Genomic DNA, 21,024 nt, shown 5'->3' on the forward strand with positions numbered 1-21,024 from the left:
CATGTTTTAGTAATTTATTTTCAGCTATTTCAAAATATGACAAAAAACATTTTCAGCAATCTCTCAATTTTTAGACTTCACAAACAAGACAAAAATTAGAATTCAATGGACATAATATCAATGTTTCTCCTAGGATTTGGAATTAGAAACTATTATGGATTTGTTTTGGTGGACCCGTGATTTGTGTCGTGGGAGGATTTCCAAAATGCAGAGAAGGTGAGGTGACGTTACAAAAAAAGGAACCGTTGTCGCTTATGCAAAACATATCAAAACATAATTCATACAGGCAGAACTGTGAAGTTTAGTGGTTTCAGACAGTATATCCTGTGAACATACCGATTGAAAATTTCACCGTGGAACAAAGGAATAAATGCAAATAAACTCACTCCGCAATTAAAAAGTTAGATATAGCACCTATAATAGTCATCTTGTAGCTGATCATGTTTCAAGGTTCTCAATTACAAAAACCTGCTGGTTTTTCTTGTTATTCTGCACTGATTGAACAATTATAAAGCAGTTTATTGCACTCACTTAACCTGGTTTCCTGGATATGAACTAGTTTCTAAAATTCAGGTCAAATCACAAACCAGCAGGATCACTGGTCCTAATTAATCATAACAGCAGAAATACTGTTACATCACCCCATCGTTTCTTATAAGAGCAAGGTAACAGGGAGGCATTAAACTTCATCATCACTAAATTCTTAGCAGGGATGATGAGGTGGAACAGTGGTGACCTGGGTACATCTCAGAGCTGACTGCGGATGTTCTTGATGACCTCCCTCCACTTATGGATGGGCGGGCTGCCCCTGGCGACCAGCTTCCGCAGCAGGGCGCTGGGCTGGAGGCCCGGGACGTCGGGGTGGGCCTGGTGGTAGTGCTCCAGCCTATCCAGGACGGCGGGTAGGCCGACCGCCGCCGCGTGGAACATGGGCCCGCCCCTGTGCGGCGGCCAGCCGTAGCCCAGCACGTAGATGACGTCGACGTCCTCGGGCCCCGCGGCGATGCCGTCCTCCAGGACGCGGAAGCCCTCGTTGACCAGCGCGTACAGACAGCGCTCCAGCACCTCCTGCTGGTCGACGGGCCGCGCGCGGAGGCCGTGGCTGCTCCGGTACTCCTCCAGGAAGCCCCGCATCCAGGGGTCGGGCTTGGCCTCCCGCCCCCCGGGCCTGTCGTACAAGTACCACCCGCAGCCGGTCTTCTGCCCCAGCCGGCCCTGCTCACACAGGAGGTCCGCCAGGGGACTGTACCTGCTCCCCTTCCGGCTGCGGGCCGGCTCCCCGGGGGCCACGCCGGGGCCGGTCAGCCCCAACTCCTTCCGGATCCTCCACCCCACGTCCAGCCCGGCCAGGTCAGACATCCTGAACACGCCCATGGAGAATCCAAACTCCTCCAGCACCTGGTCCACCTGTTCGGGTGTGGCTCCTTCCTCCACTAGGAAGTTGGCTTGCGACATGTAGGGCAGAACCATGCGGTTCCCAACGAAGCCGTGGCAGTTGCCCACGGCGACGCTCACCTTTCCCAGCCTTTTCCCCAGCTGCATGGCCGTGGCCACGGCAGCTGGGGCCGAGCGAGACCCATAGATGACTTCCAGAAGCTTCATTACGTTCGCCGGGGAGAAGAAGTGCATGCCCACGACCAGCTCCGGCCTGTGGGTGGCAGCAGCCAGCTGGTCCAGGTCGAGGGTGGAGGTGTTGGAGCAGAGGAGGGTGTCGGGCCGGCATACGGAGGACAGCTCGCCGAAGACCCTCTTCTTCAGAGCCATGTCCTCAAACACGGCCTCGATGACCAGGTCTACCTCGCGCAGGTCCCGCAGGTCCGTGGTGAAGCGCACCAGTCCCTCAGGCAGCTCCGCCCCCTGTCTCCGTGCGTCTCTCTCCAGCATGGAGGTCACCGCTCGCCTGGAGATCTCCAGCTGCTTAGCATCCATCTCTACACCGACTACCGGGATCCCTGCCCGCGCAAAGGACACGACTATCCCTCTCCCCATAGTGCCTAGACCTGTAAGAGACATGGACAATACTAATATCATACAGCTGAACATAATATACAGTGGCTTCAAAAAGTTTTCAAACTCCTTCACTTTACCGTTTTGTAGATTTCATTTGAAATTGATAAAATTGCCATTTCAATCTACACTCTGACAAAGTGAAAAGCAAATTTATGAAACATCATTATTCCTCATGCTCTCACGAGTCCTTTCAATGCCATTTGGTAAACTCCAAACTTCATAAGCCTTTTACTCAACAGTGGCTTCCGTCTAGCCACTCTACCATAAAGGCTTGATTGATGGGAGTCCTTCCGGCAGGTTCTCCCATCTCTGCAAAGGACTTCCAAAGCTCTAGAGTTACCGTTGACACTCATGTTGACAAACCAATAACAGACTCCAAAGGCAATCAAAGTGCCTAGAATCAAGACTAGGTTCTGAAACCTCTTTTATACCTGCACTAAGGAATCGATGAAACACACCTGATTATTCAGAAACAGCTGTGAAGCCTTTCGTCCTAAATATTATGGCGTCCTGAAATGGGGGACTATGTATAAAAAAAGGCTGTAATTCCTGCATAGATCACACAACATGGACGCAAATACCCTCAAATTAAAGTGGTCAGTCATCTACACAATCACATATTTCCAATCCCATTTCAAATCCAATGTGCTGGAGTACAGAGCTAAAAGACTGCACTGTATATGCGCCATCTCATCTTCACACTAACTCTCGGCTACATCATGTCCCAAATATCTTCCTATTGGCTACTTCCCATCACAAATATCCATCAGGGTATCTACCATGACCACAAAAGATTCAAGCTTTTGTAGGGGTCCTCGCACGGGGCTCCAAATTCTGTAGGGTCCTCGCACGGGCTGCCAAATAACGTAGGGATTTTACTCTCTACGAAACCGGGGCGCCAGTTAAAGTTATGTAGCAGTAATCAGTCTCATAAAATTACTGTTATCAGAAATATCCAACCACAAATTTAGTATTTCAATTAATAATTAAAATAACCAATATTAATGATTGAACATACCGATAACCTGAAGGTTGGAAGTTCTTCGAAAGACTGCTTTAACTCGGCTCTCATGTCTATGTGATTCCAAAACAGACACCGGGGTTTAATAAAATATATTTATTAAACAACATACAAACACAGAACAGATAAACTAACGGGAAGTTAGTAAGGAAATTTAGTTGGGTATGTGAGCATGTGTGTGTGCGCGCGCAAGCGGTGTGTGTCACTTGAACAAAGGAAAGTAAAGTGGGTGTGTTAGTTATTGTTAGCTGTGAGAAGACTACTTGCGTAGTTTACTCTATATATGCGCAAAAGACGGCGAATCAATTCATGTACATATATAGCTAACAAAATACATTCCAATGATAAACGGCAAATATGGAAACACAGATTCACAAAAACAGTTAGACTAAACACTGGCTATGCCTGAATGTTTGTTGTCTTACTGAGTCCATACACATTGCTGGATCCAAAAGACGTGCTGTCCTTGTAGAAGCGGCGATGGTAATGTGAATGTACTGGAGAGATGCGCAGGCTGGGGCATCTTAGCCGCGCGTTGTCGTCTGGTCCACTCGGTTGCTGGAAGGATGTTCGCTTGTCCTTTTTCCAGGTGGAAAAGTTTGTTGCTGTTGTTCGTTGGTGAACTTTGCAGGAGTAAACTGATGTAGCGTTCCGCGTACACCAGTTTCCACTCGCTATAGGCCACGGAGTTACTGCGAGGTAACTGGGTGTGTCCGTAGGCCTGGTAGTGCGCTGTGCAGCATTCAGCCTCTGTCCAAGTCTCGGAGCAGATGAGCCGAAGCGAATGCCCAAAAAGGGTGCGTCGAGGAAGGAGCAGAAGAGAGGGAAGAGAAGAGGCAGAAGAGAGATCCCAAGAACGTGTCTTGCCCTTATACGGGACCGTTTATTGCTCCCGCCATTACGGGATTGGCTGAACCAAGTTAGACGTCATTCGTGGTGGACGTCGCGGAATTTTCCTGTGGGAATGTGGAAGTTGTAGTCCCTACACTTTCTTCATAAAAAATCTACTTGCAGCTACAAGTGAGGCACAAATTTAGCTACAGTGGAACCATTTTTACTGCTCAAATCCTGATGTTCTGGAATGGAGCAGGACAGCATTAATTCAGCATGAGTGAATTTAGGATTCGTTAAAATTCCCAGCTGACTAAACCAGTCTTTCCTTTATTAACCCTATAGCACTGTTTAATGGAAAATGTTCCGTTCAGGTGCAGAGAAGTAATCTCTTTGCAACGCAAAGCTTTAATACTAGGTTGGGCGTTTATTTCAGTGTGCTATTAGCCAGGCCTGGCTCGTGACAAGGTCACAGTATGGTTTCGGAGGATGAACAGGAAGTCTTAATGAAACCCTTTCTGTCTCAGGAGTGCCATACAGCACTCAAGCATAACTAATGTAAAATCCCAAGAGTGAATACGGCATGCTTGACCTTATACCTTTTCAACTAATCAACATAACTACTATGCTATTCTTTTGAGCCCCTATTAAAACCCTACTAAATTCTCTCAACTTTCGCAATTTTCTCAACCCCTTGGGATTTTGGCGGGGTCATTTCAGATTTGGCTTGAGACTGAAAGGGTTGAAAATACAGTTTAGTTCAGTTCAGCTGCAGGAGAAGTGTAGTAGGAGTGTGTGTGAACCCGGCGTTCGGTACGTGCCTATGACGGCCGCATTCTGGACAGGCAGCGGGCTGCTGTTGTCCCAGCGCGCTCCGCTGGGCGTGCTCCACCTGCCCACGGACCTCTGGGAGAAGAAGCAGTACTGCATGGCCCGGGCCTGCTGGGATTTGAAGAGGGTGGCCATCAGCTCCCTCTCTACGCGCATGCCCTGGCTGTAGGGCAGGGTGGCGGCCGCTCGGACCGCCTGCACGCAGGCCACTGGAGCCAAGGCTCCCCGGGCACGGCGCCGCACCTGCGCCATGGCGCGCTCCAGGAAGGAGTCCAGGTCGGGGGGGCAGGGGGTCGGGCACGTGCTCAGACGAGGCAGGGCCAGACGCTGCTCCGCTGCGGAGGGAAGGACAAATGGTTACGTCAGCGCCGGGCTCGGTCGACGAAACTACAGCCGTGTTTTACGGCAATGCGGCTCCGGTCACCCCAAACTAACAATATAAAAGAGATCGTGTTTCCTTTAATGCAAATGCAGTGATTTACGAGTGAAAAATCTGATACGAAAAAAAAAACCCAAGAGCCTCGTCCCATTTGCGCAAGTACGGGGAATGCTGACAGTACGCAGTGCTCCCGGTACTTAAAATGCGGTCTAATCAGCCGGCTCTTTCACACACTCTCGTCGTCTTCATTTATAGCCTTTTCGAGATCACTGCGCAATTTCACACAGCGACAGGGGTTATGTGAGTGTGGCGCACACTTAATGTCAAAGGGGCTCAGAGAAAAACCATGAGGGAAAAAGTAGGGTGAAGGGGCTCTCTGTGCGATTGCTTCATATGAAAGGGGTATTCTGTACAGAACAAACTGCCTCACAGGGAAGGGGGTGCCTGGGCACAGAGCAAACTGCTTTATGTAGAAACATGGGCTTCTTTGGTGAGAAGCAGAATAATAACCACACGTTCTTGCTTTAGGCAGGTGGTTTCTATGCATTATGCCTACAACTGGACATCTGATGTTTAAGCGCGGACACAAGACACAGGCACACACACGCGCATGCACGCAAGGACACCCAGGCGCACGTGCACATAGACGCTCACATGCACGCACGCGCATAGGCCGCAGGGTGATGAAATCGAGGAGGGCGGATGTCTCGAAACCTTAAAGTGCCCCCAATTTGGGGTTCTCTCCTGGCTGAGCAGATTACACCAGACAGCTCTGAGATCCACTGCAGCTGCACTGAATTAGATCTGTCGGCAGTGGAAAGTGGGTCACAGAGACCGGTCTTAAAGGGCCGGAGTCCTCTCCGGACCGCACGCTCTGCCTGCCCCCTAAGTCTTCTGCTGCTGCAGCCTATCCACATAGAGGTTTGACATGTCGTGTGTTCAGAGATGCTCTTCTGCATACCACTGTTGTAATGTGTGGTTATTTGTGTTACCGTCACCTTCCTGACAGCTTGGCCCTTCTCCTCTGACCTCTCATTAACAACACGTTTTTGGCCGCAGAACTGCTGCTCACTGGATGTTTTTTGTTTTTCACACAATTCTCTGCAAACCCTAGAGACGGTTGTGAGTGGAGATCAGCAGTTTCTGAGATACTCAAACCATTCTGCCTGTCAGGAACAATCATTCCACGGTCAGTCACTTTGATCACATTTCTACCCCATTCTGACATTTGGTCCGAAAAACAGCTGAACCTCTTGACCATGTCTGCATAATTTTTACACATTTAGTTGCTGCCACATGATTGGCTGATTAAATACTTGCATTATCAAGCTGGTGTACAGGTCTACCAAAGAGTGCTCACTGAGTGTATACTGCGATATTTTCAGAATGTTGTAAAATACTCTGTATCATTCACTCGCAGTGCTTCCAAAGGAAAGAAAAAACAGCAAAACTAAAAACAGACAAAAACCTGGGAAATGAGTCCCTGGAAAAGGTGGCTGTGAATACTGGAAAACACAACAAACAGCAGCTACCTGCCATACAGTGCTAGTACCTGTATCCTGTTACAATATAGCACGTGTACCTGGGTGCTGGTATTGTACAGTGCATCTGCATCCTGTTGTAGTATGGCACCTGTACCTGTATCCTGTTTCAGTATAGTGCCTGCACCTGTATCCTGTTGTAGTATAGCACCTGTACCTGTATCCTGTTTCAGTATAGTGCCTGTACCTGTATCCTGTTGTAGTATAGCACCTGTACCTGTACCCTGTTGTAGTATAGCACCTGTACCTGTATCCTGTTTCAGTATAGTGCCTGTACCTGTATCCTGTTGTAGTATAGCACCTGTACCTGTACCTGTATCCTGTTTCAGTATAGTGCTTGTACCTGTATCCTGTTTCAGTATAGTGCTTGTACCTGTATCCTGTTTCAGTATAGTGCTTGTACCTGTATCCTGTTGTAGTATAGCGCCTGTACCTGAGTGCTAATGTTGTACAGCAGCATTGCCATACTAACGGTGTTCTTTTCAGGCTACCTCCTGTCAAATCATAGTTTGGCACTACTTTCCTGTAAATGTCACTTTCGAGCAAAATTTGATTTCAGGCTATATTTATATCCTCGGCTGCAGAGTTAATCTCTGACCAGCTGAGTTGTGACGTACGATTTATTTCAGGGAAGGAAGGGGGGGGTATGGGGGGTTTGATTTGGGTTCTGTCAGATGTGTGCGGCAGATGTTGAAAGTCATTTCGAGGGAAAGTAAATCTTAAACCCTGCTGTGCAAATTCCCATTCTACGCATATGCGCCTGTGCATATCCTTGTGTGTGCGCACATATGGGCATTAGGTGCGACAAGTGCACGTGCTCAGAAATGTAATTCCTGTGTGTGCCAAGTCAAAAATCCCCCTCTTGGCACTTTCTTTTCTCCAGTGTTCTCTTTTCTCCGTTCTAACTACGATGTCAAAATATGTACCATATGGTCCACTGTTCATTGCATATGTTTTAGCATGATGGTGTTTCGCAGACAAAAACGTTCACTGGGTGATGATAGCACATTTTATAGTATTTTGGCTAGGTTACTGACATGCAAATTGCGCTTGTGTAACATTTTCACCTGAAAATGCTAAAATATTGAACTATAATAACCTGCTGCGCATACCAGTGGCGTAACTAAGACCCATCGGGCCCTGGAGCAAATTATACTTCGGGGCCCCCTCCCCTTCAATAACATTACCCACACACACTTGCAGCGCGCATATACCAGCCATTCAGAACGCCAGACACTCGACAAAGTGCCGGGATAAGTGCTAGCTTATCTGTTAGTCCTCCTAACAGTAATCTTACCAACAGATAGGAGACAACATCGCAATATTACAATACACTTTTGAACTAATAACTCTTTTAAAAGGACATCCAGCGCAACTTGCGCTCCGTGAAATTATCCACCAAGCTCTACAGGTCCAAATTCCTGCCTCTGTCATTTTCAATTGAAAGTATTGATAAGCCGCTTAGCCTCTCTTGTCCTATTCTGCTCCTTAAGCAGTTCTTGATAAGTTTTGAGTTTTGAGAACGAGCGTTTGGCTGTGGCGGCAGTCGTATGGTGAAATTGAGAATCAAGGTAGTGCACACATCAGCACACACGACGGATCTACCTTTGCTAGTTTTGCTGCGTTTTGCAGTTCCTCCTTTGTACTTTTTTGTGCATCACTTGCGCTTGCTAGCTATCTTTTGCTGACGTACAGGAAGGTAATTGCGACACGGAACGTGATAGATCAAGCCCAGTTCAAAGCAGGCCAATCATGCGATAGATAGTCCAAAACAAATAGTTTCCCACAAACCTTTGCGAAGCAGATAACTATACAGATAATGTCCACCTCTTAGAACATTAACGTCTCAGACATTTGCTCTACTGCAAAACTAAAAAATAGGAAAAACACATTATTGGTTTGTAACCATGGGGGAGATATGCTACGCAAACCAAAGGTATTTTTAGCATGAGCAAATGTCGTGCCCCGGTTCATCAATACAGCTCAGTGTCTTCTTGTCACTGTGTGTGGGCCCGGGGTTGGGAGGGGCCCACACACAGTAACCCACACTGGGTGTTAGTGTGACTGTACCCACACATAGTAACCCACACTGGGTACAGTCACACTAACACCCACACACATAGTAACCCACAGGGTGTTAGTGTGACTGTAACCACACATAGTAACCCACACTGGGTGTTAGTGTGACTGACAACACGCAGTGACCCACACTGGGTGTCAGTGTGACTGTACCCACACATAGTAATGTACACTGGGTGTTAGTGTGACTGTAACCACACATAGTAATGTACACTGGGTGTTAGTGTGATTGACAACACGCAGTGACCCACACTGGGTGTTAGTGTGACTGTATCCACACATAGTAATGTACACTGGGTGTTAGTGTGACTGTAACCACACATAGTAATGTACACTGGGTGTTAGTGTGACTGTAACCACACATAGTAATGTACACTGGGTGTTAGTGTGACTGTAACCACACATAGTAATGTACACTGGGTGTTAGTGTGACTGTAACCACACATAGTAATGTACGCTGGGTGTTAGTGTGACTGTAACCACACATAGTAATGTACACACAGTAACTGTGACAGTTCACTCTATCACAGAAGAAGCCATGATGCCGCCAGCCAGCCACTCTGCAGAAAATCAGCAGTGAAAGTTTGGCTCTCATCAGGCATTAGTCCTTTATCCAAACTCCTGAATGCCACTAATGAGCTCTTCTCTCTCCCGTGAAATCTTTCATCACCCAGAACTCCACATAAAAGCCGCTGATATGTCTGAAGCCTCATCAAATCAAAAGTGTCTGTACTGGGCTGTTACACTCCCGCTCACTGCTTCAGTCCAAGCAGGTGGTAAGAGCTGGAGTAGCACACTGCTGAGGACGGACAGTTTCTCACTGCAAGGTGCAGCTGAAGTCTCATCGGTGTCAACAGGAGAGAGCTAAGAGCTCCAACATGACAGGTATACAGTGGAAGAGGGGTGAACCCCAAACTGCCCAAAACCCCAGCCCAGAACAGAAGCCCCTTGTCACTACGGACACCTATTGTCAAAACGGTGCAACTATGCTTTGAGGCTACTCTCCACACTGACACCTGCAGGCCAAACACTAGCAACTGCACCCTGCTCCGCACTGACACCCGCAGGCCAAAGACTAGCTACTACATCCTGCTCCACACTGGCACCGGCAGGCCAGCTGCAACTGCACCCTGCTACACAGAGAGCCCACTTATGGAGTTAATCCTTTACTGGATAGCATAATCAAATGACAAGAATAACACATTTAGTTTGTTAATGCTGCGTTGGACCAATGAATGAATAGTTTCAGTAAGGGATGCATTCTCATTGGTAGTCAAAAGACGTCTCAACCCACCAGCTATTTTTTGGTATAAATATTCATGGTTGAACAAACTGTCATAAACTGAACACAAATGGGAATAAATCTGAATGTACAAATCCACACATAATTCAAGTTAACAGGAAAAAGCCATAAAGTCAACCGAAATGACACCAGGCCCAGACCGCTTTCAGAGAGTAATAAATCCAAATGTAACATACTGTTAGTTTGTCTTCCAAATGAATACAGGTCAACAGCGCTTACTGATTATTCAGCAGATAGTCTTCATTTGTGTGAGTGCACAGTACAACACAATGTATTGCCTAACATGGTTTGCTTAACATGGTGATTAGTACTAGTACCCAAATATCTCACTTCTGGGTGCTGCTCCCATGGTCACACTATTTACACTCAGTGTCCCCGTGCACTCAAAATAAACGCGACTGCGTCCGTGTGGGATGGGGGTCTCGTATCTGCATGGCCGTCGTCTGGGTGCAACGCACTGCAGGTCCAGCTGAATAACAGCCTGAGGGGGGAAAGAAAGTTACACGGAATTGAGCCGAAGGTAATGGGACAAAAATGTTTCCCAGTTTGACATTTTGCGCAGTTGGCACTGCCGAGGTCTTCAGATTTGGTGCAGTAGCTAGTTTTTCATAGACACCTCGAGTGGAGTCATTTTTAAGATGTCCTAAAAGGTTTTATTTTTGGACATCCTTTCATTTATATGATGCGACTGAGGAAGAGTGGTAACACTTTATAGAGGATTGCAAAAAATAAATAATACCCTGCCATATTCTTCCAAAATTCACCAAGCCATAATCGAGTTTGGAAAACTCCCTGATGGGGAGTGAATTTTGATTGGAGGATGCAGCTGTAAGGGCGTGCCAGTATTTCTGATCAGATAACGGCTGGGCTGGTCTATTGCAGCAGCTTGCTGATGGTTTACGAGACGGCCAATCTGACCGCGGCTGTGAGGTCTGACCGCTACTATACAACCTGACCGCCACTATACAATCTCACCGCTACTATAGGATCTGACCGCTACTATACGATCTGACCGCTACTATACGATCTCACCGGTACTGTAGGATCTGACCGCTACTATACGATCTGACTGCTACTATACGATCTGACCGCTACTATACGATCTGACCGCTACTATACGATCTGACCGCTGCATACAGTCTGACCACAGCCGGGCAATCGGACTGCTACTATCTGATCTGAGCGCTACTATCTGATCTGATTGTATAGTGGCGGTCAGATCGTATAGTAACAATCTGACCAGTACTATAGGATCCGACCGCTACTATCTGATCTGATCACTACTATACGATCTGACCGCTACTATCAGATCTAACCATGGCATACAGTCTGACCACTACCATACAATCTCACGGTTGCTGGGGCTGATAAACAAAGCCCTCCCTAGCACAGCTCCAGCAGAAAGACCTCACATTGGAGCTGGATTTACAACCTGCAATAATCAGCAACACTAATGAGCTGGAGCTGTATACAGGAGGTCACAGGAGCAACCCCCCAGCCCCGCTCAATCTCCATGAGATAAATTACCGCCTGGCCACCTTCACTCTCCCTTTAACACCTGGAGTTCAGCGTTGCCACGGAAACGCAGATATCCATCCCACCGCCCGCCACCCCCCCGCCCCCCGCCCCTGCCAGGCGAGACCCCCGGCGCGCCCCACTCTCCCGCATGCCGCCATGTCGCCCCCTTCTCAGACAAATTCATTTAACCGAGAGTGGAGAGAGCGTGTGGAAATAACGGGCTCTCCGCATCACAGTTCAGCAAAAGAGATAAAGCTACTCCATTTTCGCCACGCAGTAAAAATTGATTTACAAAAGATGCACGTACACCATGTGGGCCCGGCTAATTATAAAGGGCTCGGAGTCAAAGGAAACGGGCCCACGTGACGCGGCCCAGAACGCTGATGCGGAGAAGGGGGGGGGGAGGCGATACTTCAACGAGTTTAACGCCCGCTTTCGCTCAAAGTGGGTACGACGATGGACACGAAAGAAAAGGCATTTCACGGGTGCCAGGGGCGGGGCCAGAGAGAATATGGCCACGCTCTACAGTAATCGCTTCGAAGAAAGTGTTCAATGGAAAACGCTGTTCAGGGAGGACGCACGTTAATTGACACAAGTCCAGTGACGTGACAATTCAAACCACAAAATCTGAGGAACGGCAGTAGAATATTAGCTGTACCCCCTGTACGTGTGACCATTTCACTGTAGGCCAGAGAGGACTGATCACGTGCAAGCCATACTGCTCAGGATTAGGGACGATTCTGAAGTGCTGATTCTACAGTTTAGACCAAGCCAACAGCACAGCAGTGATTAATTTCTACTGCATCACTCGCAGAACACATACACAAACCAAACACGTGCACAGCAGGGAGGTATGGACTAAAAGTCATGGTGACGTCTAGACATCTAGCTAAGAACATAAAACTGCAGAACCTCAAGGACAAACTGTTGGGTTATTGGATAATTTAAAGGTTGAAGGTTTAGAGAAAATTGTCCAGTGATGCCTAAACAGAACAATTCATAATAATTGAATCATTTAATTGGAATCGATACAGCAGTTTTTAACACTGAAGTTATCAACACTTCCAAAAGACTCTCTGAAATTGAGTAAGAAAAATCAAAAAAACATGGCCAGCACCAGATCAGTTGAGTGCGTAGAGCAGTGGTCACCAGCCCTGTTCCTGGAGATCTACCATCCTATAGGTTTTCTTTGCAACCCAAAATTTATTTATGGCACACTCGATTCTACCAATTAGCAGCTCAACCGGATCTTTAGCTGTAGAACGAGATGTGCTTTCCTGAGGTTGGACTGAAAACCAAAAGGACAGTAGATCGTATGTAAAAAGCTGGATGTGAAAAATACATTGGAAGAAATTGGTCTCTAACACCAATATGTATGCTGATCCACATTCCCTGGATCTTATCTTGCCTGGCTGCATCACGGCTCATCTTATCTTATTATAATCAGTTGGTACAATAGTAGAATAGCGGCCAGAAGAGAGAGATCAGGAGCTACTGGAGTCAACAGACGTGCTAATTCACTCACAGCAGGGTGGCCAGTACATGACAGGCTGACTGATACATGTCTGAATCCTCCTATAATGTGTAATGAACATTCCTGATCAAGAAAAGTACATACATTTCACGTATTTCTGACCACCGCCGTCCCTGTAAATCAGGGGTGCACAAGAAAGGGCTAGTCGGTTTCAGGATTTCGTGCCAACTTCTGCTCTTAATTATTTAATTGACTCAATCATAGCTTATCTGACATCTGCTTTCCAGCTACAGCTACAGACTGCAAGTGTATCCTAATGATTTTACTGTGCTGAAGTACAGGCTTCAACCAGGATAATTTATAGAGCTGTCCGAAAATTAAAAAGAGGGCAAAACCCAGTACCCAGACCGGCCCTTGAGTTGTGCACCCCTGCTGTAAATAAACATCATTTTCATCGAGTTCAGGAGACCTTCCTGTTCTCCTTAGAACATCGGCCACCTCCAGTCGCGTGTTAGCGCTTGCGTTTCCCCAGCATACCGCAGGGCACATACGTGACCTCATTAAGAGGCCCCTTCATCACGGGCCCCCCCGGGCGCCATTCCCGCTATGACCGCGGCTTCGGCTCTCGCCAAGGGAGGGCGGGGGGGGGGGGGGGGGGGGTGGCTGTGCACGATTAATATTCCAACGCTGTTCATCTCCTTTCAGACTTTGAATAATACATCAAATGGCTGAAAGAACATGAGCTGAGCTGACAGGGATATGAAACATTGATTATTTTGGCTGCCGTGCTCCCCGACCCCCCAGCACCAAGAGTGGTTTCTCCCCCGACCCCCCGGGACCAAGAGCGGTTTCCACACCAACCCCAAGGCACCAAGAGTGGTTTCACCGCGACCCGCCCAGCACCAAGAGCTGTTTCTCCCCCGACACTCCCAGCACCAAGAGCTGTTTCACCCCGACCCGCCCAGCACCAAGAGCTGTTTCTCCCCCGACACCCCCAGCACCAAGAGTGGTTTCTCCCCTGACCCCCCAGCACCAAGAGTGGTTTCTCCCCTGACCCCCCAGCACCAAGAGTGGTTTCTCCCCTGACCCCCCAGCACCAAGAGTGGTTTCTCCCCTGACCCCCCCCCAGCACCAAGAGTGGTTTCTCCCCTGACCCCCCAGCACCAAGAGTGGTTTCTCCCCTGACCCCCCTCCCAGCACCAAGAGTGGTTTCTCCCCTGACCACCCGGCGTTCAGCTCGGCTGTACCTGATACGCTCCGCACAAACTCAGCCGCCACCTCCAGCGTGTTCCCGGCCGTAATGCGGTCCACAATGCCCAGCTTCAGCGCCTCCTGGGCAGACACATGCCGACCTGTCAGAGGTTAGAAAAGGGTTTGCTTTAAAGGTACGATAGGTAAGATTTTTGTGTTAAACCATTATTACAAGACCATTGTCAATCCCTTCCTATCACTGAATAAGGCTCACTGACATGTTGACTCACCCTCAGCCTGTGTTTACAGTCCTTAAATTCGGGTTTCAAAATATGCAGTTGACGGGCCGGCACTCTGTACCGAAACATCGTACAGCTGTACAATAATTCAAGCTCATTGGTTGGAAATTGGTTCCAATTGCCACAGCCAATGCCGTTTCAATGTCATGCACATTCACAGAGAAGGGGAGGGATAAACATTGTTGTGGTTTGAGGATGTTTGTTGCTGCAATTCCTCTCTTGACTGTTAGAAGTCCAAAATGACTTATTGTACCATTAATAATACTTCAGTGGGTACGCTGTCCAGTACAAGCAGCTGAATGTTTCTAGCCAAATTATTTCAGTGGAAGGACTACATTGTCACACTGAGGTTGTCAACATTTTCCATTTTATCAAATCATTCTGTAACGGTGAGAAAACAATTATTCACATCTGTCAGAAAAAAATGTTGTGAAATGGGAAAAAATGTTGTATTAATACAGCATATTTAAATCTGCAGACACTGAACTGAAATTGACCATTTTCAGCCCTTGTGAGAACAGGAATAGACATCTAACCACACTCATGTGCAATGGTGACCCCTGGTGGTATAAAATATATTCTCAGAATGAGTCATCACTGCTAAAGAAAATGGCCTAAAATAAATAATTTACCAGTACTTTCAAACGTTAGCAGTACTGTCAAAATGTTACACCTTACTGCAGGGCACAGTGTTACACCCCACCACACCCCTCTGGGTCAGATACCAACACAGAGGGCGGACCTACCAGGACGAACAGTGTGCACTGCCTTACAAATGGCGAATTAGAAATAGAGTCAAATTTTAAGAAAGAATGTATTTATTTACAAAGTTCAAAGTCCCGACTTCCCGAAACGCATCTCAAACGCCTCATGAGAGGGTTTGGCTACCAACACTAAACTCCATGCTAGCTGGAAAAAAAACTTGCGCAATCAAAGAAGGCGTGGTATCACCTAATAATAATTTTGCTTACTGAGACAAATCTCTCTCGCAAATCAAGACCCACATCGGACAGTTTCTGAATCATGTGGAAGTGGAGGCAGTGTGCAGTCTTGCTTGCAAATTCTGGGCAACATTGTTGCAAGGTGATTGACAGGTATCGTTTTGCATCTAATTTTCATTTTGACTCGAATGGCTGCTTCGCCAGAGTGATACTTTAAATAGAACTGTAAACAAGCATTAGAACGCACAGCAGTGGTATATAGAAAAAGTATCACTGCATTGAACCAATCAGATCTGTTTTATAAAGCCCCTTCGATTAGACCAGGGGCGTGAAACTCCAGTCCTGGCGGGCCGCAGTGTCTGCTGGTTCTTGGCGTTTCAGCACGAAAGATGCATTTCAAAGTCTTTCATCGGCTAAGGGGCCCACACACTTAGCTCTGGGTGGGGGTTCTCAAGGCCTTAATTGGCTGCTGATTGAAAGGAAACCACAAATACCTGTAGACACTGCGGCCCTCCAGGACACCTTTGACACCCCTGCATTAGACATAGAGATCACGTGAGCGGGCGACCCTTCTCGAGTTGTCTGCCCAAACTAGCTCCACAGTTCTTAGCATCATTCGTCTCTCAAATACCCTTGCAGCTCAGTTCTCATAGCAGGCAGCCACAATCCTACATTAGCCCTAAATGTCAGATTCATGGGAGGTTTGCATACATGAGGCTTTCGCTGGTGCTGTGGGGCATTGTGGGTACCTGTGGTGATGAGGTCAAGCGCAGCGGGCACCCCGATGAGCCTGGGCAGACGCTGGGTTCCCCCTGCACCTGGAAGCAGGCCCAGGGCCACCTCCGGGAGCCCCAGCAGTGCCTGCGGGGACAGGAGCACAAAATAAAACCAGCTCTGTGGTCAGCAGAACCGCAACCGGAGGGAAACGGGCTAAGGTACGTGACTGGGACCAGGAAGGTAAGCGGTTCATGCCCCGGTGTATAGCCTAGGGGCTAAGGTACATGCCTGGGACCAGGAAACTGACCTTGATTTAGCTGGTGTCCTCCACTCCTGTCTATGACACCGAGTAAACCAAGAGAGAAAGTTATAGTTGAGGTGAGAGGTAAGATGCCCTCAATCCACCGCAAAGCCACACTGTTGCATTCTGGACTATTGAGGCTGCTACCACTGCAGAAATTGGCATGTCCTCTTGATAAATTTATCTCAGTAAGAGCATTGCGGAAAGCTGATTAGCGGGAATTCAAGACAAAACCACAGAGTTGTTATCCCCAAGGGGCTGACACTTATAGTTGGTGCTATAGCAAGTTAAAGACAAAATCATCATATACAGTAAAACTGTACTGTGCCCACCATGGTGTATGGCACGTCTTTCACAGAACACTATAGAAAAGTGAAATACTACACAAAACAGGGGAACAGCAAGTGGGATCTGTTTTACACCACCAATATGCACATTTTAACAATGTCAGTGTTGTCAATGCCTGGAATTTTCCTTTAAAGAAACTGTCCAACAAGAATACTTTCAACAGATTGGAAACCATGAAAATTCTGTGAAGAAATTTCTGATGAAAGAAGACAAATGCTTCAAGACAAATGTCTGAATTAAAGCAGTTCTGCAAACAAGAGTGGGCTAAAACTCCGCCACCGCAACATGAACGATATCAAATTATGGGAAGCGTTTGGTTTCAGTTTCTTCTGCAAGGTGATGCAACCAGTTATTACTTTTTAGTACTTCTTCAAATGGGTGATATGGGTGTTCGATAATGTTTTTCATTAAATAAATGAAATTATTATTAAAATGCGTCTTGTGTTTACTCCCTTTCCCTTGGCCAAAATTAAATTTTGTCTGAAGACCTGAAACCATTCAGGATGACAAATACAGTATGTAATAACAGAGAAAATCAGGAAGGGGGCAAATACTTTTTCACAGCACTGCATCTATGTTAATGCTTTAAATAAATGGATAGCTCTAGTTTTTTGCATTTGATATTTTCCAGACTTAAAATGCATGTTCATTGCATTTCAATCCATTTTTGTGCAGTGCATCTCACTGAATCTTTCTTAAATATTTTTTAAAGATGGCATTGTTGCATCAATTTTCCACTTTGTGGACACCTTTACCAATGTCTTACTGCTGTATGTCTTATTGTGTTCACATTTTCCCCATGTGTCTGCCTTGCCCACTAGTCTTACGACAGATTATTTCCAATATTTTACAACAATCTTAAAGATATATTTCCTGTTTTTGTTTCTACTCTATTAAAAAAATATTACAAAAGCCAACAGGAAAACCACAAGAGCTGTTCGGGTATAGTAAGTTACTCATCCGACTGTGAAATATCACAAAACGCTATTTTTCCTGTAATCAAACATTACATGAGCACTTGTAGAGGACAAACAGGTCAGTGCCAGACCACCCTAGGAAAGGAAGATTCCAGAATGTTACACAACACGTAAGCGCACCATGACCCCTGAGGGCCAGAGTGGGCGGGCAGAGCAGAGCGGGCGAGCAGAGCAGAGCAGAGCAGAGCAGAGCAGAGCAGGGCAGGGCAGAGCAGAGCGGGCGGGCGGGCAGAGCAGAGCAGAGCAGAGCAGAGCAGAGCAGAGCAGAGCAGAGCAGAGCGGGCAGAGCAGAGCAGAGCAGAGCGGGCGGGCAGAGCAGAGCGGAGCAGGGCAGAGCGGGCGGGCAGAGCAGAGCGGAGCAGGGCAGAGCAGAGCGGGCAGAGCAGAGCAGAGCAGAGCGGGCAGAGCAGAGCAGAGCAGAGCAGAGCAGAGCGGGCGGGCGGGCAGAGCAGAGCGGGCGGGCAGAGCAGAGCGGAGCAGGGCAGAGCGGGCGGGCAGAGCAGAGCGGAGCAGGGCAGAGCAGAGCGGGCAGAGCGGGCAGAGCAGAGCGGGCGAGCAGAGCAGGCAGAGCAGAGCAGAGCAGAGCGGGTGGGCGAGCAGAGCAGAGCGGGCGGGTGGGCGAGCAGAGCAGAGCGGGCGAGCAGAGCGGGCAGAGCAGAGCAGAGCAGAGCAGAGCGGGCAGAGCAGAGCAGAGCAGAGCAGAGCGGGTGGGCGGGCAGAGCAGAGCGGGCGGGCAGACCAGAGCGGGCGGGCAGAGCAGAGCGGGCGGGCAGAGCAGAGCGGGCGGGCAGAGCGGGCGGGCAGAGCGGGCTGGCAGAGCGGGCGGGCAGGCAGAGCGAGCCGACCTTGACGTGGGCGATGCGGTAGTGACAGGCCAGCGCCAGCTCCAAGCCCCCGCCCAGAGCCATGCCCTCGATGGCGGCCACCACAGGCTTGGCTGTAGCTTCGATTGCATCGATCATCGGAACAAGATGCGGTCCCTTCATTTGTCCACCAAACTCCTTGATGTCTGCCCCTGGAACCACAGAAAAAAGTATGCGACTTAAATGAATGCATGCTTAGTGGAACAGTACTCAGACTTATGGCAGGTCTGACAAAATGAACGACATTCCTTGGATATGTACTGTAATGAATTAATAAACCCTGTGAATATGATAATGAATTATTCTTATACAGGGGGGATGTCCCTATCGTGACCATCATACTGTCATAAGTGGAAGGAGCGTGACGCATATCAAAATAACTCACTCTCCTTTTGGGTGAAGTTCCTATTTACTGCTACTTGATATTTACTATATTTACACAGAAAAACTTAAGTGATGAAGTGAGACCAGTTGATTTAATTGTCAAACGAATAGATTGACAATTAAATTCCTTTGTGTCTCCTACATTTCAGTTTTACGTTTTATGATCCACTTAATAACTGTCCTTACCCATCACCTGTAACCTTATATATGGTTTCTTGTCTTCTTCTAAACTTAAAACAACCATACAAAGACACTGCATCACCCCTGCAAATTGGTTTTATGAACACAACCTTACCCCCACAGAACTTCCCATTCTCCCCGCACAGCACCACGCCTTTTACTTCTGGGTCACTGACGGCTCTGCTCACGGTGTCAGTGATGCCCTGTCGCACTGCAGCACTGCGGACAACAAGGGGAAGTGAGCAAGTCAGTGAGCAACCCATCCTTCCCTCCTGCTGTACACACAGGCAAACTGCACACTGTTTACTTCACTACTCTCTGCAGAAGACTCCACAACTTCACAATATTGAGGCTACACAGTACAATGCCAACCACTAATTAGCTGCAAAAAGAGGATGGCCAGGTTACAAGTTTGCTAAGTAGTACCTAAAAGCCTGCAGAGTTCTGGAAAAAAGGTCATGTGGACAGATGAGACCAAGCCTGACTTGCATCGGAGTGAGTGTGGAGGAACTGCCCAAGAACCAAAGCACACCCGTGCTGGTGGGTATGTTACAGCTTGGGCTTGCATGGCTGCCACAGGTGCTGGCTCGCTTCAATTAATTGATAATGTAATCATTGATAATGTAAGGTTCAATCAAATGCCACCAAACTCATTGGATGATACAATGCCAAATTGCCAGATGAAAGAAACAATCAGGCATCTTTTAATTGATTGTTGTACTGTATATCAGAGATGGGCAAGGCGGACTGTATCTGTTTCTGGATTTCAAACTTCTAGTCTAAGTGATTAAATTAGCCCAATCATTTACATGATCTGTCATTTATAGCCACATTCCGTGATATAAACAGCAGCGACTGAATCGCTCATGGTTCATATGGCTAATTCGCTGATTGAGCTACAGGGTAACTGGTGGCAGCAAAATCCTGCAATCACAGCGGCCCGCCAGTTTGTTTAATATCAAGAGGGTGAATCATTTGAGGATACTGCAGTCATGTGGTACTGTGAGTACAGTGCTGGACTCTGGACCATGGTCAGGTCACAAATGTAGGCCTAAAGGTTAGTATAATATGCACCCATAGACTGATGCTCCTTGTTCTATGCAGCTGCGTGCTTTTTCAGCAAATGCATAGCAACTTCCTTCCTTTTCTTATGCTGCATTAGAGACTCGGAAGTCGAGTTCTTCCCACCTCCTACCAGGAAACGTGCAATAGAACGTCGCTTAAAGTCGGAATTCCTAAGCATTTGTTCCTGCGTGATATTAAAACAAAACATACTGTCAATTCTGCGTGTGAATTGATGTGAAACAATTTTGTTTAGTTAGCTGGTTAGGGCAAATGATTTCTGAAAGTTATCTTCCCTGCACAAAAGATGGAAAATGTAAAAAATACCAAAAGACTTTTGCAGATTAGCTACCAATGTAGTTAGACCGGAGCACAGTTAACGAGTGGTAATATTGCCATTGGGTTAGTGCAGAATATGGACAGCTCATGTTATACACTTGCCACTTAAATACCACCAGTTTTTCAGGGTCAGCCATGTTTTTCGTTTAGCCGTTTGGCGTCGTGCACCTGGAACGTTTGGTGGTCGGACGTTGGACATTTCAACTGGGAAATTGAGACCTCAGACGGCAAATGGAACGCAGCATTACGTTAGCTTAAGTTAAAACATCAGATATTTCGAATTTTAAAATTACTTATCACCTAAAGATGAAATATCAACCTGGAAAGGGAATACGGCTGAAATTCCATACATCTAAGAGCAACTAATCTCAGCTAATTAGGTAGTTATTTCTAATTACTACGCTGAAGGCATAATGTGTAATACGTTCACTAGCT

General features: G+C 47.4%; 2 protein-coding genes across 3 annotated transcripts in view; one reads left to right on the plus strand and one right to left on the minus strand.

The window, feature by feature from the left end:
• Positions 1-21,024, minus strand: part of ehhadh (enoyl-CoA, hydratase/3-hydroxyacyl CoA dehydrogenase) — a 21,724-nt gene continuing 700 nt past the window's right edge. The window contains exons 1-7 of one of the 2 annotated variants that reach the window (XM_061234246.1): positions 20,692-20,890; positions 19,304-19,407; positions 18,607-18,776; positions 16,168-16,279; positions 14,235-14,339; positions 4,684-5,028; positions 1-2,000 (exon numbers count right to left, since the gene is read on the minus strand). In XM_061234246.1, the coding sequence (XP_061090230.1) occupies positions 748-2,000; positions 4,684-5,028; positions 14,235-14,339; positions 16,168-16,279; positions 18,607-18,776; positions 19,304-19,407; positions 20,692-20,726 (2,124 nt within the window). In that variant the 5' untranslated portion in view covers positions 20,727-20,890 and the 3' untranslated portion in view covers positions 1-747. Of the gene's footprint in view, positions 2,001-4,683; positions 5,029-14,234; positions 14,340-16,167; positions 16,280-18,606; positions 18,777-19,303; positions 19,408-20,691; positions 20,891-21,024 lie in introns of those variants that run through there. The other variant, XM_061234245.1, reaches the window with a different exon arrangement.
• Positions 20,732-21,024, plus strand: part of tmem41aa (transmembrane protein 41aa) — a 15,716-nt gene continuing 15,423 nt past the window's right edge. The window contains exon 1 of the mRNA XM_061234248.1: positions 20,732-20,969. The gene's annotated coding sequence lies outside the window, so the exon portion shown is untranslated. The remainder of the gene's footprint in view (positions 20,970-21,024) is intronic.

This window comes from Conger conger, chromosome 3 (genome assembly GCF_963514075.1).
Source record: "Conger conger chromosome 3, fConCon1.1, whole genome shotgun sequence".
Taxonomy (NCBI): Eukaryota; Metazoa; Chordata; class Actinopteri; order Anguilliformes; family Congridae; genus Conger; species Conger conger.